At 43.9% G+C, this 20415-nt stretch overlaps 1 protein-coding gene across 2 annotated transcripts in view; it reads left to right on the top strand.

The window, feature by feature from the left end:
- SPP2 (secreted phosphoprotein 2) overlaps positions 1–20415 on the top strand; it is a 65597-nt gene that overhangs the window by 12511 nt on the left and 32671 nt on the right. For both annotated transcript variants that reach the window (XM_086956291.1, XM_086956290.1), the window contains exons 4-6: positions 234–344; positions 1292–1346; positions 20186–20290. In XM_086956291.1, the coding sequence (XP_086812417.1) occupies positions 234–344; positions 1292–1346; positions 20186–20280 (261 nt within the window). In that variant the 3' untranslated portion in view covers positions 20281–20290. The remainder of the gene's footprint in view (positions 1–233; positions 345–1291; positions 1347–20185; positions 20291–20415) is intronic.

The raw sequence follows: 20415 nt of genomic DNA, 5'->3' as shown, positions 1-20415 counted from the left end.
TTACACGTACAAGTTCCCTTCGTACCAAGGATCAGCAGTAGGTTTCCTTGAAGTACCTGCTATGTGATTTTAACTCCTCTGTGTGTCTGTTGCATGATATTGACTCCTCTTTGTATCTGTTGCTTGATGTTGACTTCTGTATATTTTTCCTTAATATTGACTCGTCTGAGTATCTGTCACCTGCCTGCTGTTGATTTATCTGCATGTTCTCTCATTTTTCTATCATTGCACAGAAAGTGGCTTACTGCAGGAGCTGGGTACAGGTGTCAGAAGAAAAGGTCCAGGGAGCCCGTGTGCAGTGTCAACCTGAAGACTCCAGTTCAGAGTCCTCAAGCAGTGAAGAGGTGCATACTGGGGGAGCTAGAGTGGCTGCCAACACTTCCTAGTTGCAACCGTTCGCATCCAATAAACATCAAGCTAGTTCCCGTAACGCTTCAGCCATCAGATGGCAGAATTCCTAAATATCGATATCTGTAAATTTTGATATTTCTCCAAAACTACTGAATGGATTTACACCAAATAAACAAAAGCCTGATTTCTAGACCAAGACCCTTCTCCCAGCCAAATTTGGGGTAATTCTGTTCACCCGTTCAACCTGCAGCCTTGTCTAAAGTTTCCTATGGAACTTGCATGGAGAAAACAAGTTATGGGACCCCTTTTTTTCTCAGCCCCCCTTGATAAATCACCCCCAAACTTTCAACATAGGAGCTGATATGAACAAAGAATTAGTTTGGAAAATTTCATGAAGATTCATCAAACAACGCCAAAGTTATAAGCAAAACAAAAAATGCTCTTCCTAGGGAAACTTGGTCTTAACTATAACTACCTACACACACACACACATATATATATATATATATATATATACATATATATATATATATATATATATATATATATATATATATATATATATATATATATATGTATATTTTATTTGGAAACCTTTGTATATCGAGTCCCATACAAAGAAGCACTCGCACTCTAGGATCGTGGTCACAACAGATTGTTATATTTGTTTTAATGGCAACGCATTCCGACCACAAGGTCTTTTTCAAAATTGTATTTATATACCACTTACTACCCATGACAGGTGTTGATATAACCAAGATGTGGAGTTAACAGCAGTAAATCTGTTCTTACCAATATGTACCTATATACTTATACTAAATGATATTAAGATAGCCGGTATTCTGGATATGATATTTAAACTCAATATTTTGTACCTCCTAGCTACTGGGGACAGTTTTAAAATGAAGAGTTTTCACCCATTTGTCTTTTTTTGTGGCAGATGTTTTGGGGAAGGCAGGACCTCAACAGACAAAGGAGTAACACAATGTTTACTTGTAAGTAGTGATTCCACAACCTCTCTTCACTATTGATCTGATTCTAAGTGTCAATGTACTCACATTTAGCTCTGCTTCTACACCTAGGTGTAGCTCTTCACTTTTTTCCAAGTGGATATTTACACCTAGATGAATACTTTAAAGTCTCCATCTCATAAAATGAGAGGGTGGATGCTTTATAGACCTTTTTACCACCATTAATGTACTATTAGTAACTATTTGTAACTTTCTGTCTATTTGTGGAGATCTCTGCCACCAGGGTGGAGATCTTGGTTTAGGAAACTGTAGGAAAATGATTAAAGTCCATTATAAAAATTAGCAAAATAGAAATGAAAATAAACTTAAATTAATGTACTTGGAGCTAATAAAAAAAAATACAACATATTACCGCCACATATTTATTTTAGATTATGTTTTAAAGTTATATAATTCTATTTAGACAGATTAACTTTTAAACAATAATGTAATAATAAAATCATCCACTCTCACTAATAAGTGTATTTAATTTGCAACAAACTGATTTAGTTCTTGGTGGACGGGTTACTCCATCACAACAGTGACAGATAACCCGTCCACTGAAATATATATCCGATAGGATATCATGGGGTTTATATTTCGGATGATGGAATATCCATCACCATTGTGATTGAGTAACTCTTCCGCTGAGATCTAATAAGGCCCTCAAATAAAAGTTACATTTTTAATTTATTGTGTACAGTTTTAGATTTTAGGAAATAAGTTACAAAGTTGAAGCCTTTTTAAAAGAATTGTAATATTAAGTGTATACTTTTTTTTATAAATTCTCAATATATAGGCTTATTGTGTGATCATTAAAAAATGTACATTATTTATAACATAACTCTAGAATTTCTTTAATTAATTTACCAGAAATCTCAATGAGGTTTTAGTTTAATTCCTTGCCTCCAATGATTTCACTGGAAGTGTGTTGCAGCACCAGCATTTGGCCATGAGAATTGCTTGATTTGTTCCAAGACTGGGCTGGAGAATTTTAATTGTTTTGAAACTATTAGTGCTGTAGCAGATTCAGAAGTGTATTTTGTAAACTGCAATAATCTTAATGTTTTATAGGTGTGTGTTTTGTGTTAGCAGGTCTTTCTCATTTTGTAGAAATTCTTCCACATTTTCCCACTATTTCCCCGGCCCCTCTGACTTTAATTAGTTAAATGTATACCTATGTGTACGGAAATCTCTGCCACTGGAGTGGAGATCTCCGCACAGTTAATCTAGGAGACATGGGAAGCTCCACCCGTAGGTTTCTGAAATACATTTTTAAGTGAGTAAAAAGTACAAATAGAGTGCTAGGTACTCCAAAATACAAATTGTGAATTGGGTTCTACAGTATTCTCAGAAAGTCCATGAGATGTGTGGTTAAAAGGGGGTGAGGAAGGGGGGTGTTCTAGTAGACAGATTTATCCAGCTCATCCAGACGTCGTGTTAAGCCCAAATATCAATTTCTCATCTCTGAGAGGACAAAATAACTCACTCATACCAGCTACGAGACCTTTATACCTAAATCCTGACCTACAGCACGTGCTGATATTCCAGTATTAGGAATCACCATACAAAACTCAAGATGAGCCATGTAATTTATTCCTCTCCTGCAGCACTCCAAGCGCTCCTTCTACTGGACTCACCGCTTAGGACCGGCCCGCCACTTTATTCTTGTATCTCCTTCTATTCCACCGCTGTGGTTCCTGCACAGTTTTAGCCTCGCACCCAAAACACAGACCCACTCCTGACCTCACGTGTATGGAAAATGGCATTTTGTATTTCATTTAAGTGGTTATTAGAGTGGGATAAATCAGGTATAACTCTCATACCCTTGACCTCAACCTCAAACCCAGCCATTTCTCTGGCATCCCATTCTCTCTTGGGCACCACCCTGCTCTTGCCCAAAAGAAAGTAACTTCCACAGTTCACCCCAAATCTCCAACGCTGACGTGGGCTGTCACTTTCACTTCCGATCTCCAGTGCTGACGTGGATTTTTCATGCCCTGTTGGAAATCTATCCCTATTAAGGCTTTCAACGTGGCTTCCCCGCTACCGCCCACACTCTGAATATGCCAGGTTGTGTCAGCAGTGCATAGGACCCACAAAGGGTGTTGTGAAACTTCCAACCTCTATATATTTTAGTGCCACCTGTAATGTATTAACTGAGTTCCTCGGGCATTATGGCTGCGCCCAGGTGCGCAATGGGATATACTAAATATCTAGGCCCTTATTTATGAGGCCTTGCGTCGGTTTTGCGCCGCCGGTGCGTCACTTTTTGTGACGCACCAGCGGCGTAAAAAATGCGCCTTGTTGCGCCATATTTAAAAAGTGATGCATCTAGGTAGATGCGTCACTTTTTAAACCCCTGCGCCACATTATACCTGCGTCAGGTATAATGTATGCAGAGGGGGCGTTCCCCCGCAAAAAGCCTAGTAATAGTGACGCAGTGAAATCTATGAGATTTCACTGCATCACTTTTAGGAAGCTGTTGCGTCAAAATCTTGCGCCTTTCTCACAGCAGCCGTAAGACTGACGCAAGCCTTTTCACATGGGGCTTTCCCCATGTGAAAGGACGCATTGCTGGGGTTGCGTCACTTTTGTGACACACACAAGCAATGCGTCACTTTTGAGCTTACAGATACGTCAGAAATACTGACGTATCTGTAAGTCTTTGCGACATGATGCGTCATACATTAAATATGGCGCATCATTGGTGTCGCAAGGAGTGCGCAGTGAAAAGTGACGCATCGCTGTTTTCACGCAGCGATGCATCACTTTTCATAAATGAGGCCCTTAACTTTTTAGAAGGTCATAGTACTTTGATCAGTTACTGATTGCTCCTTAACTTTTTTCTTGTGGAAAGATATTGGAAGCCATCCCTTTTTGGTAGAAACACACCTTCATGATAATGATATGGGATGGGGTTGAACGTGGAGTAAAACATTATTGGGAGAAAGAAGACCCGACGCCACAGATCACAAAGATAAGTTGGTCTATCTCTGTGAATACAGGAATCAGGTTTGACAAAATTGTTCGATGTGTAACACCACAGTACATTAATCTGCTACCGACAGGTCATCAGTTTACTTTTGGAAAGATCGGCAATTGAGCAGAACTATTTTTTGGCCCATTTATTAACTTTTGGTGTGTTTGAGATACAGGATTTTGTTTCCTAACATAGTGTGGCCAAATTGCATGTATGTGAAATGCTCTGTATAGCTATGTCGTACTCCGGACAGATCAGGAAAGGGCATCAAGGCCTGACCCCTCCATACATGTTCTATCCCAATTAGTTCCCATCTTGAGAAACCTGTAAGGCCCCCAACCTTCCTCAGCAAATCACTGTGCCACAGTGGGGTCTGATCTGTCAATTTACCTTGCCACCCTAGAAAGTGTGTGGACTCTGTACAGACCTAACAAACACCTGTGTTTGAGATGGCAGAGTCCTTTCTCTTTGTTGCTGATAGAGGATAGCTTTGTATCATCCTTCGTCGATCGTAATCCTGTCTGAGCGGTAGGCAGGTTCCTGTTGGTCTGAGAAGACCCAATCATTAACCACTATTAATTGCACCGCCCATTAAGACAGTTGGATATCAGGTACTCTCAGACCTCCCTCATAGACTCTCCTCTGTAGTTTACACATCGCAATTCTGGAGGTAGAGCCATTCCAGAGGAGTGTACAGAACTGTTCCATCCTCTTGAACATCTCCGATGGAATTTGGAATGGAGTGTTTTGCAATATATAAAATAGTCGCAGGAGGGTCATCATGTTATACAGTGATGCCCTTCCCATCAACTAAAGTGGTAAAATGTGTGATGCCCTTCCCATCAACTAAAGTAGTGAAATTTGTGTGAGTCCCGATGAATATGTACACCTAAATACCTAAAATCGTCCAGCACCACTGGCACCACCAAGTTCAATGGAAGTTGTGGCACACCTCCTGCTAGAGGGAAAACCACTGACTTAGACCAGTTTATCCGGTAACCCGAGTAGTTACCGTACTGATCAAATAATTGCAGTAGTCTACCTACGAACCGATATGGTTGGGTCACATACAACAAGACGTCTGCATAAAGAGATATGGATTTCTCCCATCCTCCAGCTGTCATCAACCCCCTGATCTATGGGTTCTGGTATACCCACACTGCCAGTGGTTTGAGGGCTACTGCAAACATCATTGGTGAAAGAGGAAACCTTGTTGCATCCCCCTATGCAGGAGAAAACCCCGGACTCCACTGCATTTACTCTGACTCTTGCCAGGGGAGATTGGCATAGGAGCCTGACCCATCTTCAATAGTTTGGGCCACTCAAAATGCCCCCTCCAAGTCGAGTGGCTCCGTCAGATGTAACAATCCATGTAGGAGTCTGAGGTTCAGACAAGTGCTCCTGTGCGGCATGAAGCCTGACTGATCCGGGTGTATCAGTGAGGTGATTAACCCTCGTAGTATAGTCGACAGGGCCTTGGCGAGCACCTATGCTTCTATATTGAGAAGAGATGTTGGTCTATGGGAGCTACATTGTGTTGGCAGTTTGCCCGTCTTGTGGAGAACCACAATTGTGGCAAGTGACTTGTCTCTTGGCAGGCAGCCCTCATTGCATGCCGCTTGAAACATGTCTAACATAGGCTTAGCCACTCCAGACGCACAGATCTTATATAACACGACAGGCAGACCATTAGGGCACACCACCTCCACAGACTGCAAATCTCAAAGGGCAGCTGTCACTTCCTCCTCTGTTAGATCGGTATCCAATGTATCCCTTTCATCTTGTGTGAGTGTTCACAGGTTAATATTTTTTAGAAAAGCGTACAGTCAGTGTCAGTCCTAGGCACTGCGGAGGTGTATATATCTTCGTAATAGGTACAATATGCCTCTGCTATGGCTGCGTTGGTCCTCTGCAGCATTCACTCTTTATCAATTACCTTAAGTACCTATGATCTGGCCTGATCTCGTTGTTTTAATCAGCCCAACAACTTGACAGCCTTATCTTCTAAGTTGCAGAGACAACTCTGTGTTGCATGTGCACAGTTTCTTGCCATGTTCTAGCCAAGGGCGTGAAGGACATCTTGTTAAAGTTGCAAATGATGGCCCAAACCCTCTGTCCTGTCGTCCACCACACTACCTTCCAGCTCCAGCACCTCTTTCTAGATGGCTTCACATTCAAGCTTTTGCTCTTCTTCTTTTCCCCCTATTAGGGCCAAAACTTGGCCCCTCAATACTATTTTGAAGGCTTGCAAAAGATCACAGGTGGAGGCCACCGAGCTCTGGTTTTCTTGAGAATAAAGAGCAGCCCTGTTTCTAATTTTGTCCCTCATGCTTTTGCATTGGAAGTACTAGATATCGATCATGGGGACCAGAGGAGACTCCCTGGTTAGACACTTCAGCAGAATCCCAGTTGGGGAATGGTCAGAGATGCCTCTTGTATAATTTGTTACATTTTGAAAGAATCTAGCAGTCAGTGTGTGTGTAAAAAAATAATCAAGTCAGGAAAAGCTTGTTTGTGTGGAGGAAAAGTGTGTAAACTGGTGTGAGGTGGGGCTGTATTTCCTCCATATATATAATGGCCCATCACTTCCACCGAGAAGGATAATGGGCCCTTTCCTCCCTAGGCACAGCACCGCTTAAGTTATCTATCTCTGGCTCCATAACATTGTTCATGTCTCCACCAAGAACCAGTGTTCCAGTGGGCAAGGCTAGGAGAAGAGTGTCTGGAAGTGTGCCAGCGTGAAGACGCAGTAGGATTTAGAGGGAGCAAAGGTTAACTGTTCAGCCATCCCACGTAACAGTAACTGGAACATATCTATCTTATGGTTCATTCCATGTACCCTGTACAGTAAAGGGCACTGACTGGTTTTGACAATATTCCCACTCCTCTTGAATCTATGGTGTAGCCAGCAGCGGCTCCTCCCCTGCATTTTGAGCAGTGGAAAAAGGAAAAAGAAAATCAAAATAACAAAATGTTATTATTATTTTTTTTCTGTTGTCAGGCTGGTTTATGGGGCGTCCGGGGCTTGGCTGTGTCACAACCAGCAAGGAGAGGAGTGGTGGGCACTTAAGTGCGCATGATGGTTTGCCAGGCTGTCTTGGACCGGCCAAACAGTCATGAACCCCACCAGGCTGTAATACAGAGCCTGGTGAGGAAAATGCAGACTCCCACTTCCTGTCTGAGCCCCAAACCATGTCTCTCAGAACAATCTCAACGCTGCATTGCAGCATTGCAGCGTTGTGATTGGCCTAGGCGAGCCTGGGTGTGCTTCCTGCTTCAAGCAGGAACAGAAGAGGACGACGCAAGGTGGTGGTCCAGCAGCAAGGTAAGCCATTCTTTATTTATCCCCCCCACCCCCCGCCCACGACCCACCTGTGATACTCAGTGGAAGCTGCCACTGAGTATAGCTTGAATGCGCTATCAACGTGTAGCCAAACCTTTCAAGGGTCCTGTATATTGCATGCCTTTAAGGTGAATTTTGTAGAGCAGAACTACATCCCGGGCTTGCTGCCGAAACATTTGTAGGACTAATGTACATTTAGTCTTCTGTCCCAACCCATTAACATTCCACGTCCACATATTAAGATCTCTTTGTGAGTGTTGTGCAAGTGTGACTTAGATGGTGTGTAGGTGAGACCATGTCTCCCAGAGAGAGCACCCATGAGCCGTACCAGTCATTTAGAGCCCCAGAGCGCCATCCCTCCACTTCCACACCTCCCACAGGTATCTATTTGTGCTGATGCATCCATGCAGCAAAAAGAAACAAACATACAAAGCATTTCTTATAAACCCCCGTAACACCCCACTTCCTGCTGTCCTGCATTGTGAGCCTATACATGCCCACCCCCCAACTTACAGAATGCCTGCCACCCTTTACGTAACATATTTTTGACAGTGGGAGGGCATCTCACCACAATTTATGAATGAATGAACAACATAACTAGATAATAACTATGATCAGGACTCCTGTAGGAGACCTGATACCAGTGCCAAATACATGACTCCATCTTTATCAAGGGCAGATCATACCTCATTCGCAAATTCTCCAAAGGAGCTTGAAATGGGACAGTCAACAAAGCGTCTCCAGATATTCATCAATCAAGGTACATGAATCAACAATATAAGACACATACGGTGTCTGCTCACGTGTCCACAAAATGATCTGGACATTGCTGTCTCTCAGAGGAAGCTTGTCATTGTGGTGTTGCCCCTGGCCTCGAATCACAGGCTCCTCTAGTCTTAGCACCTTTTCGATCCACCAGTAGCCAACACTCTACCCCGCTCTAAGCTTCTTATGGGAAGGGCAATTGCCACGTCTTGCAATACGCAATAACACGAAGTTTAGCTGGACAGTTCTTCATATACTTGATGTCATTGTCTCGTAGGGCTCTCTTTACTGCCTCGAACCTCCGTCTCTGTCTTTTTACCGATAAGGTGAAATCTGGAAAGAACCAGATATTCGCATTGTCCATGCATGGGTTCCTGTTGACTCGTACAGCCTGAAGGATTGCATTGCGGTCCCTGTAATTGAATATCCTGATGATTATTGTGTGTGGGTGCACCCGGTTTCAGTCGAGGGACCAGCGCCTTACGCACCTGTTCATTTTAGAAAAACTTTGAATAGTATCATGCTGCAGAGTGTGTTAAGAATTAAATCCTCTAGGAACAGGTCCACACTTGGTCCCTCGGTTCCCTCAGGGACCCCACAACCCTGATGTCATTCCTTCTGGATCAGCCCTCTTGGTCAACAATCTTGCTGGTGAGGATGGCATTGTTTTTTGTCAACATTTGAACTTGCTCCTCCAACCTTTTAGTTGTAGATTGTAGACCATTACTTTATTGGCTATGTTTCGGACATCTGCCTGCGGTAGATTGAAATCTGCCAAGAATGTGTCTAGTTTTGTCTCAAGCGTGCCCCTGAGGTCCCCTATTGTTGCCATTATTTCTCACAGGGTAGGTTCTTCCGTGGATTGATGGTCCTTCCTTTGCTTTGGGATGTTCCTCCTGGGGTGGCCATAGCAACAGCGTATTTATCAAGCTTATTTGATTACGTGGGCTTGGACCTATGATTTCTGACCATGTCCTTAACAGGCTTGACCACCTGTGAGTCCTGTTATTTGTCCCCAGGGTTCCACAGCATCCACTGGCTCTACTATAGAGACAGTCACTCGATCACTTGACAGCCAGTTTCATTTGCCCCAACTCTGGGCCGCACAGCAAGAACAGCTTGGCCCCTCAACCCACTGAGGCCTCCTCAGGCTTGAACGCTGTTAGACACTGGGCCTTTACAGTCACGGGGAGGCATTCAGCACAGGGCATCCCTCTCAATTGCCATTTCACCAGAAGGGTCTTTGGCCATATATTTTGTCCCTGGGGACCTGTCTCTTTGGGTCACTCGGTCTTCTGAGCTCAATTCTGTCTCATTAGTTCCATTTAAAAACCATACTGCCCATTGTGGGCCCAAATGGTTTTTGGGGCGCCCATGCTTCTACATACAGAACGAGTCCAGGAACAGCAGGGGTAGGCCTCTCCTGTATTGATGCCTGTAACTGCTTGCGGGGTCTCATCACTGCCCAGGCCTGTGTATACTTTGTCGGTCTTCTGCAATTGGGCACACAGCAGTGGCACTTTTGCCTGCACAATTTTCACCCTCTGTTCACCTGTTTGGGGAGGGCCATCACCTGTCTTCACTCCCCCAATGCTCCTCATTAGCCTTGAATGATGTCGAGAAGGCCACAGCGGGGAGCTGGCTGGCCTACTGCCCCCGGGCTGTAGTCCTCACTGAGCTGCAATTGAGCACAAGAACTCAACGCAGTTATAGGTACGCCTAAGCTCCCTCAGTAGGCCGCCAGTTCTTACCCCCCTCTGGAGGTACATTGGGGGATGCCGCTAATGAGGCTGCTCCCTCTTTTGGGCTATGCCAGTGTGCCCGGTCCTGCTCCACGCCTTTCTTTGCTCCGACCGCCAGTTTTTCCACCAGCCTACCGCTCTCTGCCAGGTGGCGTAGCGTGTCCCTGGAGGCCTCTCCCTCATTTGCAAAAAACACAGTTGATGGACAGAATGCAGAACAATGTCTTACATTCACCCCAGTACAAAGATCTGGGCCTAAATCCATCATTTTTTTGCACTCCCCAGCACCTTAGGTCAGACAATGGCTATATGCAAATCAGCCTTGACCCTGTGCCTCATGGGAACAGTCCAGCCCGAACTACCAAGCCATGTCTTTCCTAGACCGGAATCAAGCATCCAAGGACCGGTTTCTGGATATCGGCCTTCTTCAGCCTGGATAGCTTGACTCCAGTGATGTGGAGAGCCTGGGACTCACGTCTGAGCATACCCAGCCCACTCGGGGGGAAAATAGCAAAAAACACAGTTGATGGACAGAATGCAGAACAATGTCATACATTCACCCCAGTACAAAGATCTGGGCCTAAATCCATCGTTTTTTTGCACTCCACACTACCCTAGGTCAGACACTGGCTATATGCAAATTAGCCTTGACCCTGTGCCTCATGGGAACAGTCCAAGCTGAACTACGAAGCCATGTCTTTCCTAGACCGGAATCAAGCATCCAAGGACCGGTTTCTGGCTATCAGCCTTCTTCAGCCTGGAGAGCTTGACTCCAGTGAAGTGGATAGCCTGGGACTCACGTCTGAGCATACCCAGCCCACTCGGGGGGAAAATTGCAAAAAACACAGTTGATGGACAGAATGCAGAACAATGTCTTACATTCACCCCAGTACAAAGATCTGGGCCTAAAACTTTTCCCATGAGGCACAGGGTCAAGGCTGATTTGCATATAGCCATTGTCTGACCTAGGGTGGTGTGGAGTGCAAAAAAACGATGGATTTAGGCCCAGATCTTTGTACTGGGGTGAATGTAAGACATTGTTCTGCATTCTGTCCATCAACTGTGTTTTTTGCAATTTTCACCCGAGTGGGCTGGGTATGCTCAGACGTGAAAAGGAGACAGAACCTCTAGGGGGGCCTATATTTCTTTCAACATTGAATATATCCAAATGATTAGTCAAAAGATGCCAAAGAGAGATCTTTGAAATATTATTCAAACATGGAAAATTTTTATTAGACTATTTTGTCATTTTTTAAAAATTTTTAAAGACTCTTATATATAAAAATACATTTCATTATCACTGCGCAAATCAACATTTTTACATGCATTTGGTGATAGTCCTATCATTCAAAATGCCCTCTAGTAGCAATTGATCCTATTGATCAGGAACACAGAAACACACATTCATCACACAGTATCAATATACAATAATGGACATACCTAACATAAACAACTAAGCAAAATTGTACAAGACATTGACTGACATAAGTGATAGCTCTAAGGTGTATTTAAGAGGGTACGTATAGGAACCTAGATGGAGTGGTTCTGTTGGTTATGATGTACTTGACCAAAACGTATCCAAGACAGGGATGTTGGGCCGACGTACGTTTCGGTGGAAAGCCACCTTCCTCAGGGCCAGAGACAAAAGACTGACAGACAAGTGGTACAAAATCTTAAAAATGTGAGGGCAACATACAAAATTCTGAAAAACAGAGAATGGGAAAAATATAAGTATCATGATCTCTTTTACTTTTTACATTTTTACATCTTAGTTTTTAATCTATGGCATCATATATATACACATATTTGCTTTACAAATTTAGGAGTTTGCTGAAAACTCATAGCTAGCTAGACATCTTGCTAAGTAATGTTTAGGTAGACCAGAAAACGTTGTGAATCCACATAGTGAGGAGATAGAAAGAGAAGTCTAAACCGTTGAGCCCAGTAGGTCTAGTGCACCTAGAGTGACTGGCAGAGTGCCTAAAGCATGCAGTGCTTTTAAGGTCTGTGGTAATGTGCTGTTACCCCTATTTGAGAAATATATATATATATAGGGGTTACCTATGATTTGAAGAGTCTGCATATGTGGATGTTTATGATTCTAGCTGGACTCTTTGGAATATGTGCTGAAAAGTTAGAATGCAGAGAGTTTCTGTAGTTTTATGGTACAAAAAGGAGTTATATTGATAATGCTGGTGTTATTGGTTGTCAATTACCTTGAGCCACCCGGGGGATTTCTCAGGGCAGAGAGGTAGTTTCTGTATAAATGCAAATGTGAAGGTGAGCAGTAGGCTAAAGCCGAGCTTAAAATGAATTTATAGTAAGTGGTGGGTAGTTTTTACTGTCAATACATCGTGTACTTCCTAACAGGTAATGCAACCACCACTTACTATAAATTCATTTTAAGCTCGGCTTTAGCCTACTGCTCACCTTCACATTTGCATTTATACAGAAACTACCTCTCTGCCCTGAGAAATCCCCCGGGTGGCTCAAAAAATAAGGAAACCCCAAGGCATGAGCCTCTCTTTCTAAGGTAATTGACAACCAATAACACCAGCATTATCAATATAACTCCTTTTTGTACCATAAAACTACAGAAACTCTCTGCATTCTAACTTTTCAGCACATATTCCAAAGAGTCCAGCTAGAATCGTAAACATCCACATATGCAGACTCTTCAAATCATAGGTAACCCCTATATATATATATATATTTCTCAAATAGGGGTAACAGCACATTACCACAGACCTTAAAAGCACTGCATGCTTTAGGCACTCTGCCAGTCACTCTAGGTGCACTAGACCTACTGGGCTCAACGGTTTAGACTTCTCTTTCTATCTCCTCACTATGTGGATTCACAACGTTTTCTGGTCTACCTAAACATTACTTAGCAAGATGTCTAGCTAGCTATGAGTTTTCAGCAAACTCCTAAATTTGTAAAGCAAATATGTGTATATATATGATGCCATAGATTAAAAACTAAGATGTAAAAATGTAAAAAGTAAAAGAGATCATGATACTTATATTTTTCCCATTCTCTGTTTTTCAGAATTTTGTATGTTGCCCTCACATTTTTAAGATTTTGTACCACTTGTCTGTCAATCTTTTGTCTCTGGCCCTGAGGAAGGTGGCTTTCCACCGAAACGTACGTCGGCCCAACATCCCTGTCTTGGATACGTTTTGGTCAAGTACATCATAACCAACAGAACCACTCCATCTAGGTTCCTATACGTACCCTCTTAAATACACCTTAGAGCTATCACTTATGTCAGTCAATGTCTTGTACAATTTTGCTTAGTTGTTTATGTTAGGTATGTCCATTATTGTATATTGATACTGTGTGATGAATGTGTGTTTCTGTGTTCCTGATCAATAGGATCAATTGCTACTAGAGGGCATTTTGAATGATAGGACTATCACCAAATGCATGTAAAAATGTTGATTTGCGCAGTGATAATGAAATGTATTTTTATATATGAGTCTTTAAAAATTTTTAAAAAATGACAAAATAGTCTAATAAAATTTTTCCATGTTTGAATAATATTTCAAAGATCTCTCTTTGGCATCTTTTGACTAATCATTTGGATATATTCAATGTTGAAAGAAATATAGGCCCCCCTAGAGGTTCTGTCTCCTTTTTGCTTGGTTTGTCTCCCCCCTCTGGGCCTCAAAATATTTGGGAGAACTCTCTCTTCTCATATGCTCAGACGTGAGTCCCAGGCTCTCCACATCACTGGAGTCAAGCTATCCAGGCTGAAGAAGGCTGATAGCCAGAAACCGGTTCTTGGATGCTTGATTCCGGTCTAGGAAAGACATGGCTTGGTAGTTCGGGCAGGACTGTTCCCATTAGGCACAGGGTCAAGGCTGATTTGCATATAGCCATTGTCTGACCTAGGGAGGTGTGGAGTGCAAAAAAACGATGGATTTAGGCCCAGATCTTTGTACTGGGGTGAATGTAAGACATTGTTCTCCATTCTGTCCATCAACTGTGCTTTTTGCAATTTTCACCCCGAGTGGGCTGGGTATGCTCAGACGTGAGTCTCAGGCTCTCCACATCACTGGAGTCAAGCTATCCAGGCTGAAGAAGGCTGATAGCCAGAAACCGGTCCTTGGATGCTTGATTCCGGTCTAGGAAAGACATGGCTTGGTAGTTCGGGCTGGACTGTTCCCATGAGGCACAGGGTCAAGGCTGATTTGCATATAGCCATTGTCTGACCTAGGGTGGTGTGGAGTGTAAATAAACGATGGATTTAGGCCCAGATCTTTGTACTGGGGTGAATGTAAGACATTGTTCTGCATTCTGTCCATCAACTGTGTTTTTTGCAATTTTCACCCCGAGTGGGCTGGGTATGCTCAGACGTGAGTGCCAGGCTCTCTACATCACTGGAGTCAAGCTATCCAGGCTGAAGAAGGCTGATAGCCAGAAACCGATCCTTGGATGCTTGATTCCGGTCTAGGAAAGACATGGCTTGGTAGTTCGGGCTGGACTGTTCCCATGAGGCACAGGGTCAAGGCTGATTTGCATATAGCCGTTGTCTGACCTAAGGTGCTGTGGAGTGCAAAACAATGATGGATTTAGGCCCAGATCTTTGCACTGGGGTGAATGTAAGACATTGTTCTGCATTCTGTCCATCAACTGTGTTTTTTGCAATTTTCACACTGAGTGGGCTAGGTATGCTCAGACGTGAGTCCCAGGCTCTCCACATCACTGGAGTCAAGCTATCCAGGCTGAAGAAGGCTGATAGCCAGAAACCGGTCCTTGGATGCTTGATTCCGGTCTAGGAAAGACATGGCTTGGTAGTTCGGGCTGGACTGTTCCCATGAGGCACAGGGTCAAGGCTGATTTGCATATAGCCATTGTCTGACCTAGGGTGGTGTGGAGTGCAAAAAAACGATGGATTTAGGCCTAGATCTTTGTACTGGAGTGAATGTAAGACATTGTTCTGCATTCTGTCCATCAACTGTGTTTTTTGCAATTTTCACCCCAATTGGGCTGGGTATGCTCAGACATGAGTCCCAGGCTCTCCACATCACTGGAGTCAAGCTATCCAGGCTGAAGAAGGTTGACAGCCAGAAACCGGTCCTTGGATGCTTGATTCTGGTCTAGGAAAGACATGGCTTGGTAGTTCGGGCTGGACTGTTCCCATGAGGCACAGGGTCAAGGCTGATTTGCATATAGCCATTGTCTGACCTAGGGTGATGTGGAGTGCAAAAAAGCGATGGATTTAGGCCCAGATCTTTGTACTGGGGTGAATGTAAGACAGTGGTCTTCAAACTTTTGGATGCCGAGACCCCCCTGTCAAAATTTTCAAACGTAAGGACCCCCTCCTGACAAAAATGTCTAAACCTCTAGGTTATGAGGAATGTGAGGACCAAATTATGCGACAGGCTTGACTAAATTGTGTGAGTAGAAAATGTAAATAATGTTCTGTGATGCTGCGTATTTTGGGGTAGCATTGCTTTAATATTTAGAATTTTGTCAAACACAGTAATACTGAGGAAAGATTTCCCCCCATCAGTACCAGTTTATAACCAAAATACAGCAATTAACATCAGAAAGATGTCTATTCAACCTCTGTGAAGGGCCTCCCAATCCGCAGGAATACGTGCTGCCACATTAGAAGCTCACCTGGCCATGGCCGGGAGCAGCAAGGGTGCATTTAAACCGTTGCGGTCTTGTACAGAGTTAAACAGTTTACCCATGCCCCTTTCCTCTCAACCCCTTCCTTCCATCCCTCTCTTCTCTCCTCTCTCAACCCAGGAGCCCTCTCTCACATTCCATGCAGATGGTTATTAGCCCCAGGACACCTTTTGGTAACAGTAGCGCACTAAAAATGTAAATAATAGGCAGAAGCAGGGGATCCACTAGACCCGAACTTCGGGGGAGTTGTTAACACTCCCAGCCAGGGCTTGTCCAAGCACTGGTCGCACACGGTGCAAAAGTCTTTCCACCTTCTCCATGAATTCCCTCACTACCACTCACCAACAATACACCTCATCTCTCTATAGCACCTGTCTGACAAACATTTCATTTTTTTATAGCGTTACTCATAGTTTACTCACACTCAGTTCTGTGATGTGCATGGTACATCTTCTTTGTACCAGGCACTTTAACCTTCTGCACTGTGTGCGTGACAAGAGTGCCCATGTGACTGCATGGTGAGCAATGCAACAGTGTGAGAGTAGGGTAAAAGGAGTGACTGCAGGGTGAGTGAGGTGACCATATGAATTTGGGTTCGGCTGTAAGTTCAGAGTGGGACGAATTAGTGCATGGTTAGTGATGGCCTTGTTTGAGTGAGCTACAGATTGAGCAGTAAGGGGGGGGACAGGTGAGTGGAGTGTCACATGAGTGCAGGGTGAGAAGTGTGCTTGTGTGACTGCAGGGTGAGGTACAGAGTGAACAATGCAAGCAAATTCTTAGTGCAAAGTGATCACTGTGAGAGCAGGGTGAGCGGGTGAATGGCGTGAGTTCATGGTGATCACTGTGAGTACATTATGATCACTGAGAGTTCAGGGTGAGCGGGTGAATGGTGTGAGTGCATGGTGATAGGCGTGAGTGCATGGTGATCAGTTTGTTTGCATGGTGATCAGTGTGAGTGCATTGTGATCACTGTGAGTAAATTATGATCACTGAGAGTGCAGGGTGAGCGGGTGAATGGTGTGAGTGCATGGTGATTAGTGTGAGTGCAGGGTGAGCGGGTGAAGGATGTGAGTGCATTGTGATCAGTGTGAGTGCATTGTGATCAGTGTGAGTGCATGGTGATCAGTGTGAGTGCATTGTGATCACTGTAGGTGCAGGGTGAATGTTGTGAGTGCATGGTGTGAGTGCATGGTGATCAGTGTGAGTGCATGGTGATCAGTGTGAGTGCACTGTGATCAGTGTGAGTGCATTGTGATCACTGTGAGTGCAGGGTGAACTGGTGAATGGTGTGAGTGCATGGTGATTGGTGTGAGTGCATGGTGATTGGTGTGAGTGCATGGTGATTGGTGTGAGTGCATGGTGATCAGTGTGAGTGCATGGTGATCAGTGTGAGTGCATGGTGATCAGTGTGAGTGCATGGTGATCAGTGTGAGTGCATTATGATCACCGAGAGTGCAGGGTGAACGTGAAAGTGAAGGTGAGAATGAGAAGTGAGTAGTTTGAAAGCAGGGTGCATTCCCAGAAACTTGAAGCGTAGGGTTTCAGATATAAGTTAAACTATTACTATAATGGCATTAATCAGGGTTCGAGGGTGGAGGAAATCAATAATGTGCTGATCCTGTAACAAACTTCCAGTCTAATGATTAGGGTTACCAGCTCATTATTTTGATGGCCCAGAAATAAGCAGTCACCTACAGCTGTATTTTTTGCACTTATCTGTGAATACTTAGAACAGTAAATATAAATAGAAAGCCCTTTTAATTGTGTTGTAGGGATGCCTCAATGATCAATGACTAATAATTAAAGAGAATAAAGACAGAAAAGTCACATAACTAATTAATACCTACTTATTTATTTATAACTCAATTTAGTGTCAAGAGCAGGTCTCTGCAGGATCTTTAAACAATACATAGGCATTTTTCTTTTGGCAACACAACTTTATATTTCTTTTCATTAAATGCATTCTCACACTACAGCAGTAAGTGTAAAAATACAAATGTAAGGATTAGGCAGAGTGGGGGCCCAGGGGGTACTGAAACCATAAAAAAACGAAGCTTTGGTAATCAGTTAACAAAGGCATGTAAATATGCTAATGGTCTTAAATGACCTGTGAAAAACTCGGGCCGGAGAGAAGACTCCAGACACTGCCCAGCCGAGGCCCCAGGAGCGCGAGCTGCACTGCAGCAGCCCGGGCTGAGACACAGGATGGGGGAAGAGGGGGGCTGAAGCCCTGGAGGCCAGGGCAGAAGTGACACTGTGAAGGCGCGACCCCCTTTGCATTGCTCCACGGCCCCCCTGGGGGTCGCGCCCCACAGTTTGAAGACCCCTGATGTAAGACATTGTTCTGCATTCTGTCCATCAACTGTGTTTTTTGCAATTTTCACCCCGAGTGGGCTGGGTATGCTCAGACGTGAGTCCCAGGCTCTCCACATCACTGGAGTAAAGCTATCCAGGCTGAAGAAACCGGTCCTTGGATGCTTGATTCCGGTCTAGGAAAGACATGGCTTGGTAGTTTGGGCTGGACTGTTTCCATGAGGCACAAGGTCAAGGCTGATTTGCATATAGCCATTGTCTGACCTAGGGTGGTGTGGAGTGCAAAAAAAGATGGATTTAGGCCCAGATCTTTGTACTGGGGTTAATGTAAGACATTGTTCTGCATTCTGTCCATCAACTGTGTTTTTTGCAACTCTCCCTCATTTGCCCTCACATTTGGAATGACTCCGGACAGGTCCCTGCCAAGGACTGTTTGCTCTCGCTGTGATCATCATTGTTGGGCTTCTTCCCTCCTCAATGCTCGCCTCTCTCCTCTCGAGGCCTTAAAGTCTGAGGAGATCCCGGTCCATTCTCCGAGCATCGGGACCGCTATGATCCCGGCTCTAGAGGTGCTTGTAGTCACTGCTGTTCTTCTTTCTCAGGGGATTTTGACGGATGTTTAAGGATTAAGCCACTGGCAACTGTGGAGCTGTTTCAATGTGCCGCCATCTTAGTTCGCCGTTGGCCACGCCCCCGGCACACAATAGTTTTATACTGACTATATTTTTTCCACAATACTATGATAGCACTAGAGGGCTGCCATTTCACATATAAAACTGTCAGGTTGTGATTTCTAGGCCATTGTTGCAATTTTATTACATTTGAAGTCAGGCCCTAAACCCCAGTACACCCACAACCATATTACTAGTTGCTCCAGGTCCAAAGAAGATTGCAAAATATTCAGCCAGGCAGATCCATACTAAGACTGGCGCTCCTTTTCATCACTGAACCACATTAAGTCCCCTCCTCCACTGCCGACATATGGCCAAGCCTCACCATCTTCATAGTCGTAATTAGAAACTGCCTTTCGGTTATAGAATTGCCATGTTAAACTAACATGCCTCCAATATAATAATGCAGTATGTGCATGGTGTTTACTGCCACAAGTATGCAGTTCTGAAGAATTATAATCACAAGTGTTATTGTGACGGCTTCTTGATGGAGTGTGTAAGGATACAATTCATCCTAATGCACTTGTAATAAGTGGGATGTGATATCTGTCACATTTGTGATGGAGAACCTGCCTGCCAATGTCTAAATCAGGTCCTACCACTTTTCTCAGGGCTCTCTGACTCCCATTCCAGCTTAGTTTACCCTCCCTATCGCCTCTCTGTCAATCATCTGTCTTGTTTTCGGTCTCACTACCCTTCTCCCATTACTCTTCCTTTTAATCTCCCTCAGTCGGATGTATGACGTTACAACGCAGGCTATTACAACGCCTGACTTTACAACACGGTTTTTACATCGCATACCTTTACAACGCATAGCGCTTAGAGGTGCTGGATAGTGAAAAGTTTAATTTTCTATTCCAACTCCAGTCCCCGTGGACACTAGGGAAGGTGTTGGATAGAAAATTAAACGTATTCCCTATCCTACAGCGCCCCCCAGCGCAATGCGTTGCAATGGTTTGCGTTGTAATGACCGCGTTGTAATGGTAGTGCGTTGTAAAAGTTTTGTTGTAAAGGCTGTTTACCCCCTCAGTCTCACCCCAGCCTACCCCGTCTCACCACCACATTCCACAGCATCCCATTCCACCCTCGCACTCTAGAGTTTTTCTTACAGTTAAGTAACTCCTTTTACTTATCACAAATGTTTTTCTTTACTGATGTTGTCTATTTTAATCCTACTGCGAATGTTATTTTCTTAAACATAACCCAATAACAACTCTCACTCACAGAACTCCACACTTCACTACAACAAACCTTCAACAAAGGGATTTAACAGTTGGACAGAGGACCAATTGCTGTATTTTTCTTTTTGTAAAAACAGAGACTTTGCCAAGAAGAATCCATAATCTCATTTTTCTTTGCCTTGCAGCCAGAACCACCAGCCAGACCTATCCAGCTGGGAAAAAGAGCAAAAAGAGCCAAAGAACAGTGGGAAAATCCCAGAACCGATACGAGTTTGAATAACTTAATTCAGGTAGTGTAATCCTTTCGTGTTTTAGCAGAATATCGTGTTTTAAATACCTCCCTATAAAAAGAAAGTAGACAGAACTTCTACTACTGCAATATCACCAAGGTGAGTGCATATAGATAAGTATAGAT

This window comes from Lissotriton vulgaris, chromosome 2_1 (assembly GCF_964263255.1).
Source record: "Lissotriton vulgaris chromosome 2_1, aLisVul1.2, whole genome shotgun sequence".
NCBI classification, from domain to species: domain Eukaryota; kingdom Metazoa; phylum Chordata; class Amphibia; order Caudata; family Salamandridae; genus Lissotriton; species Lissotriton vulgaris.
Note: the sequence above shows the minus strand (reverse complement) of the source record. Positions and strands in the feature narration are given on the sequence as shown.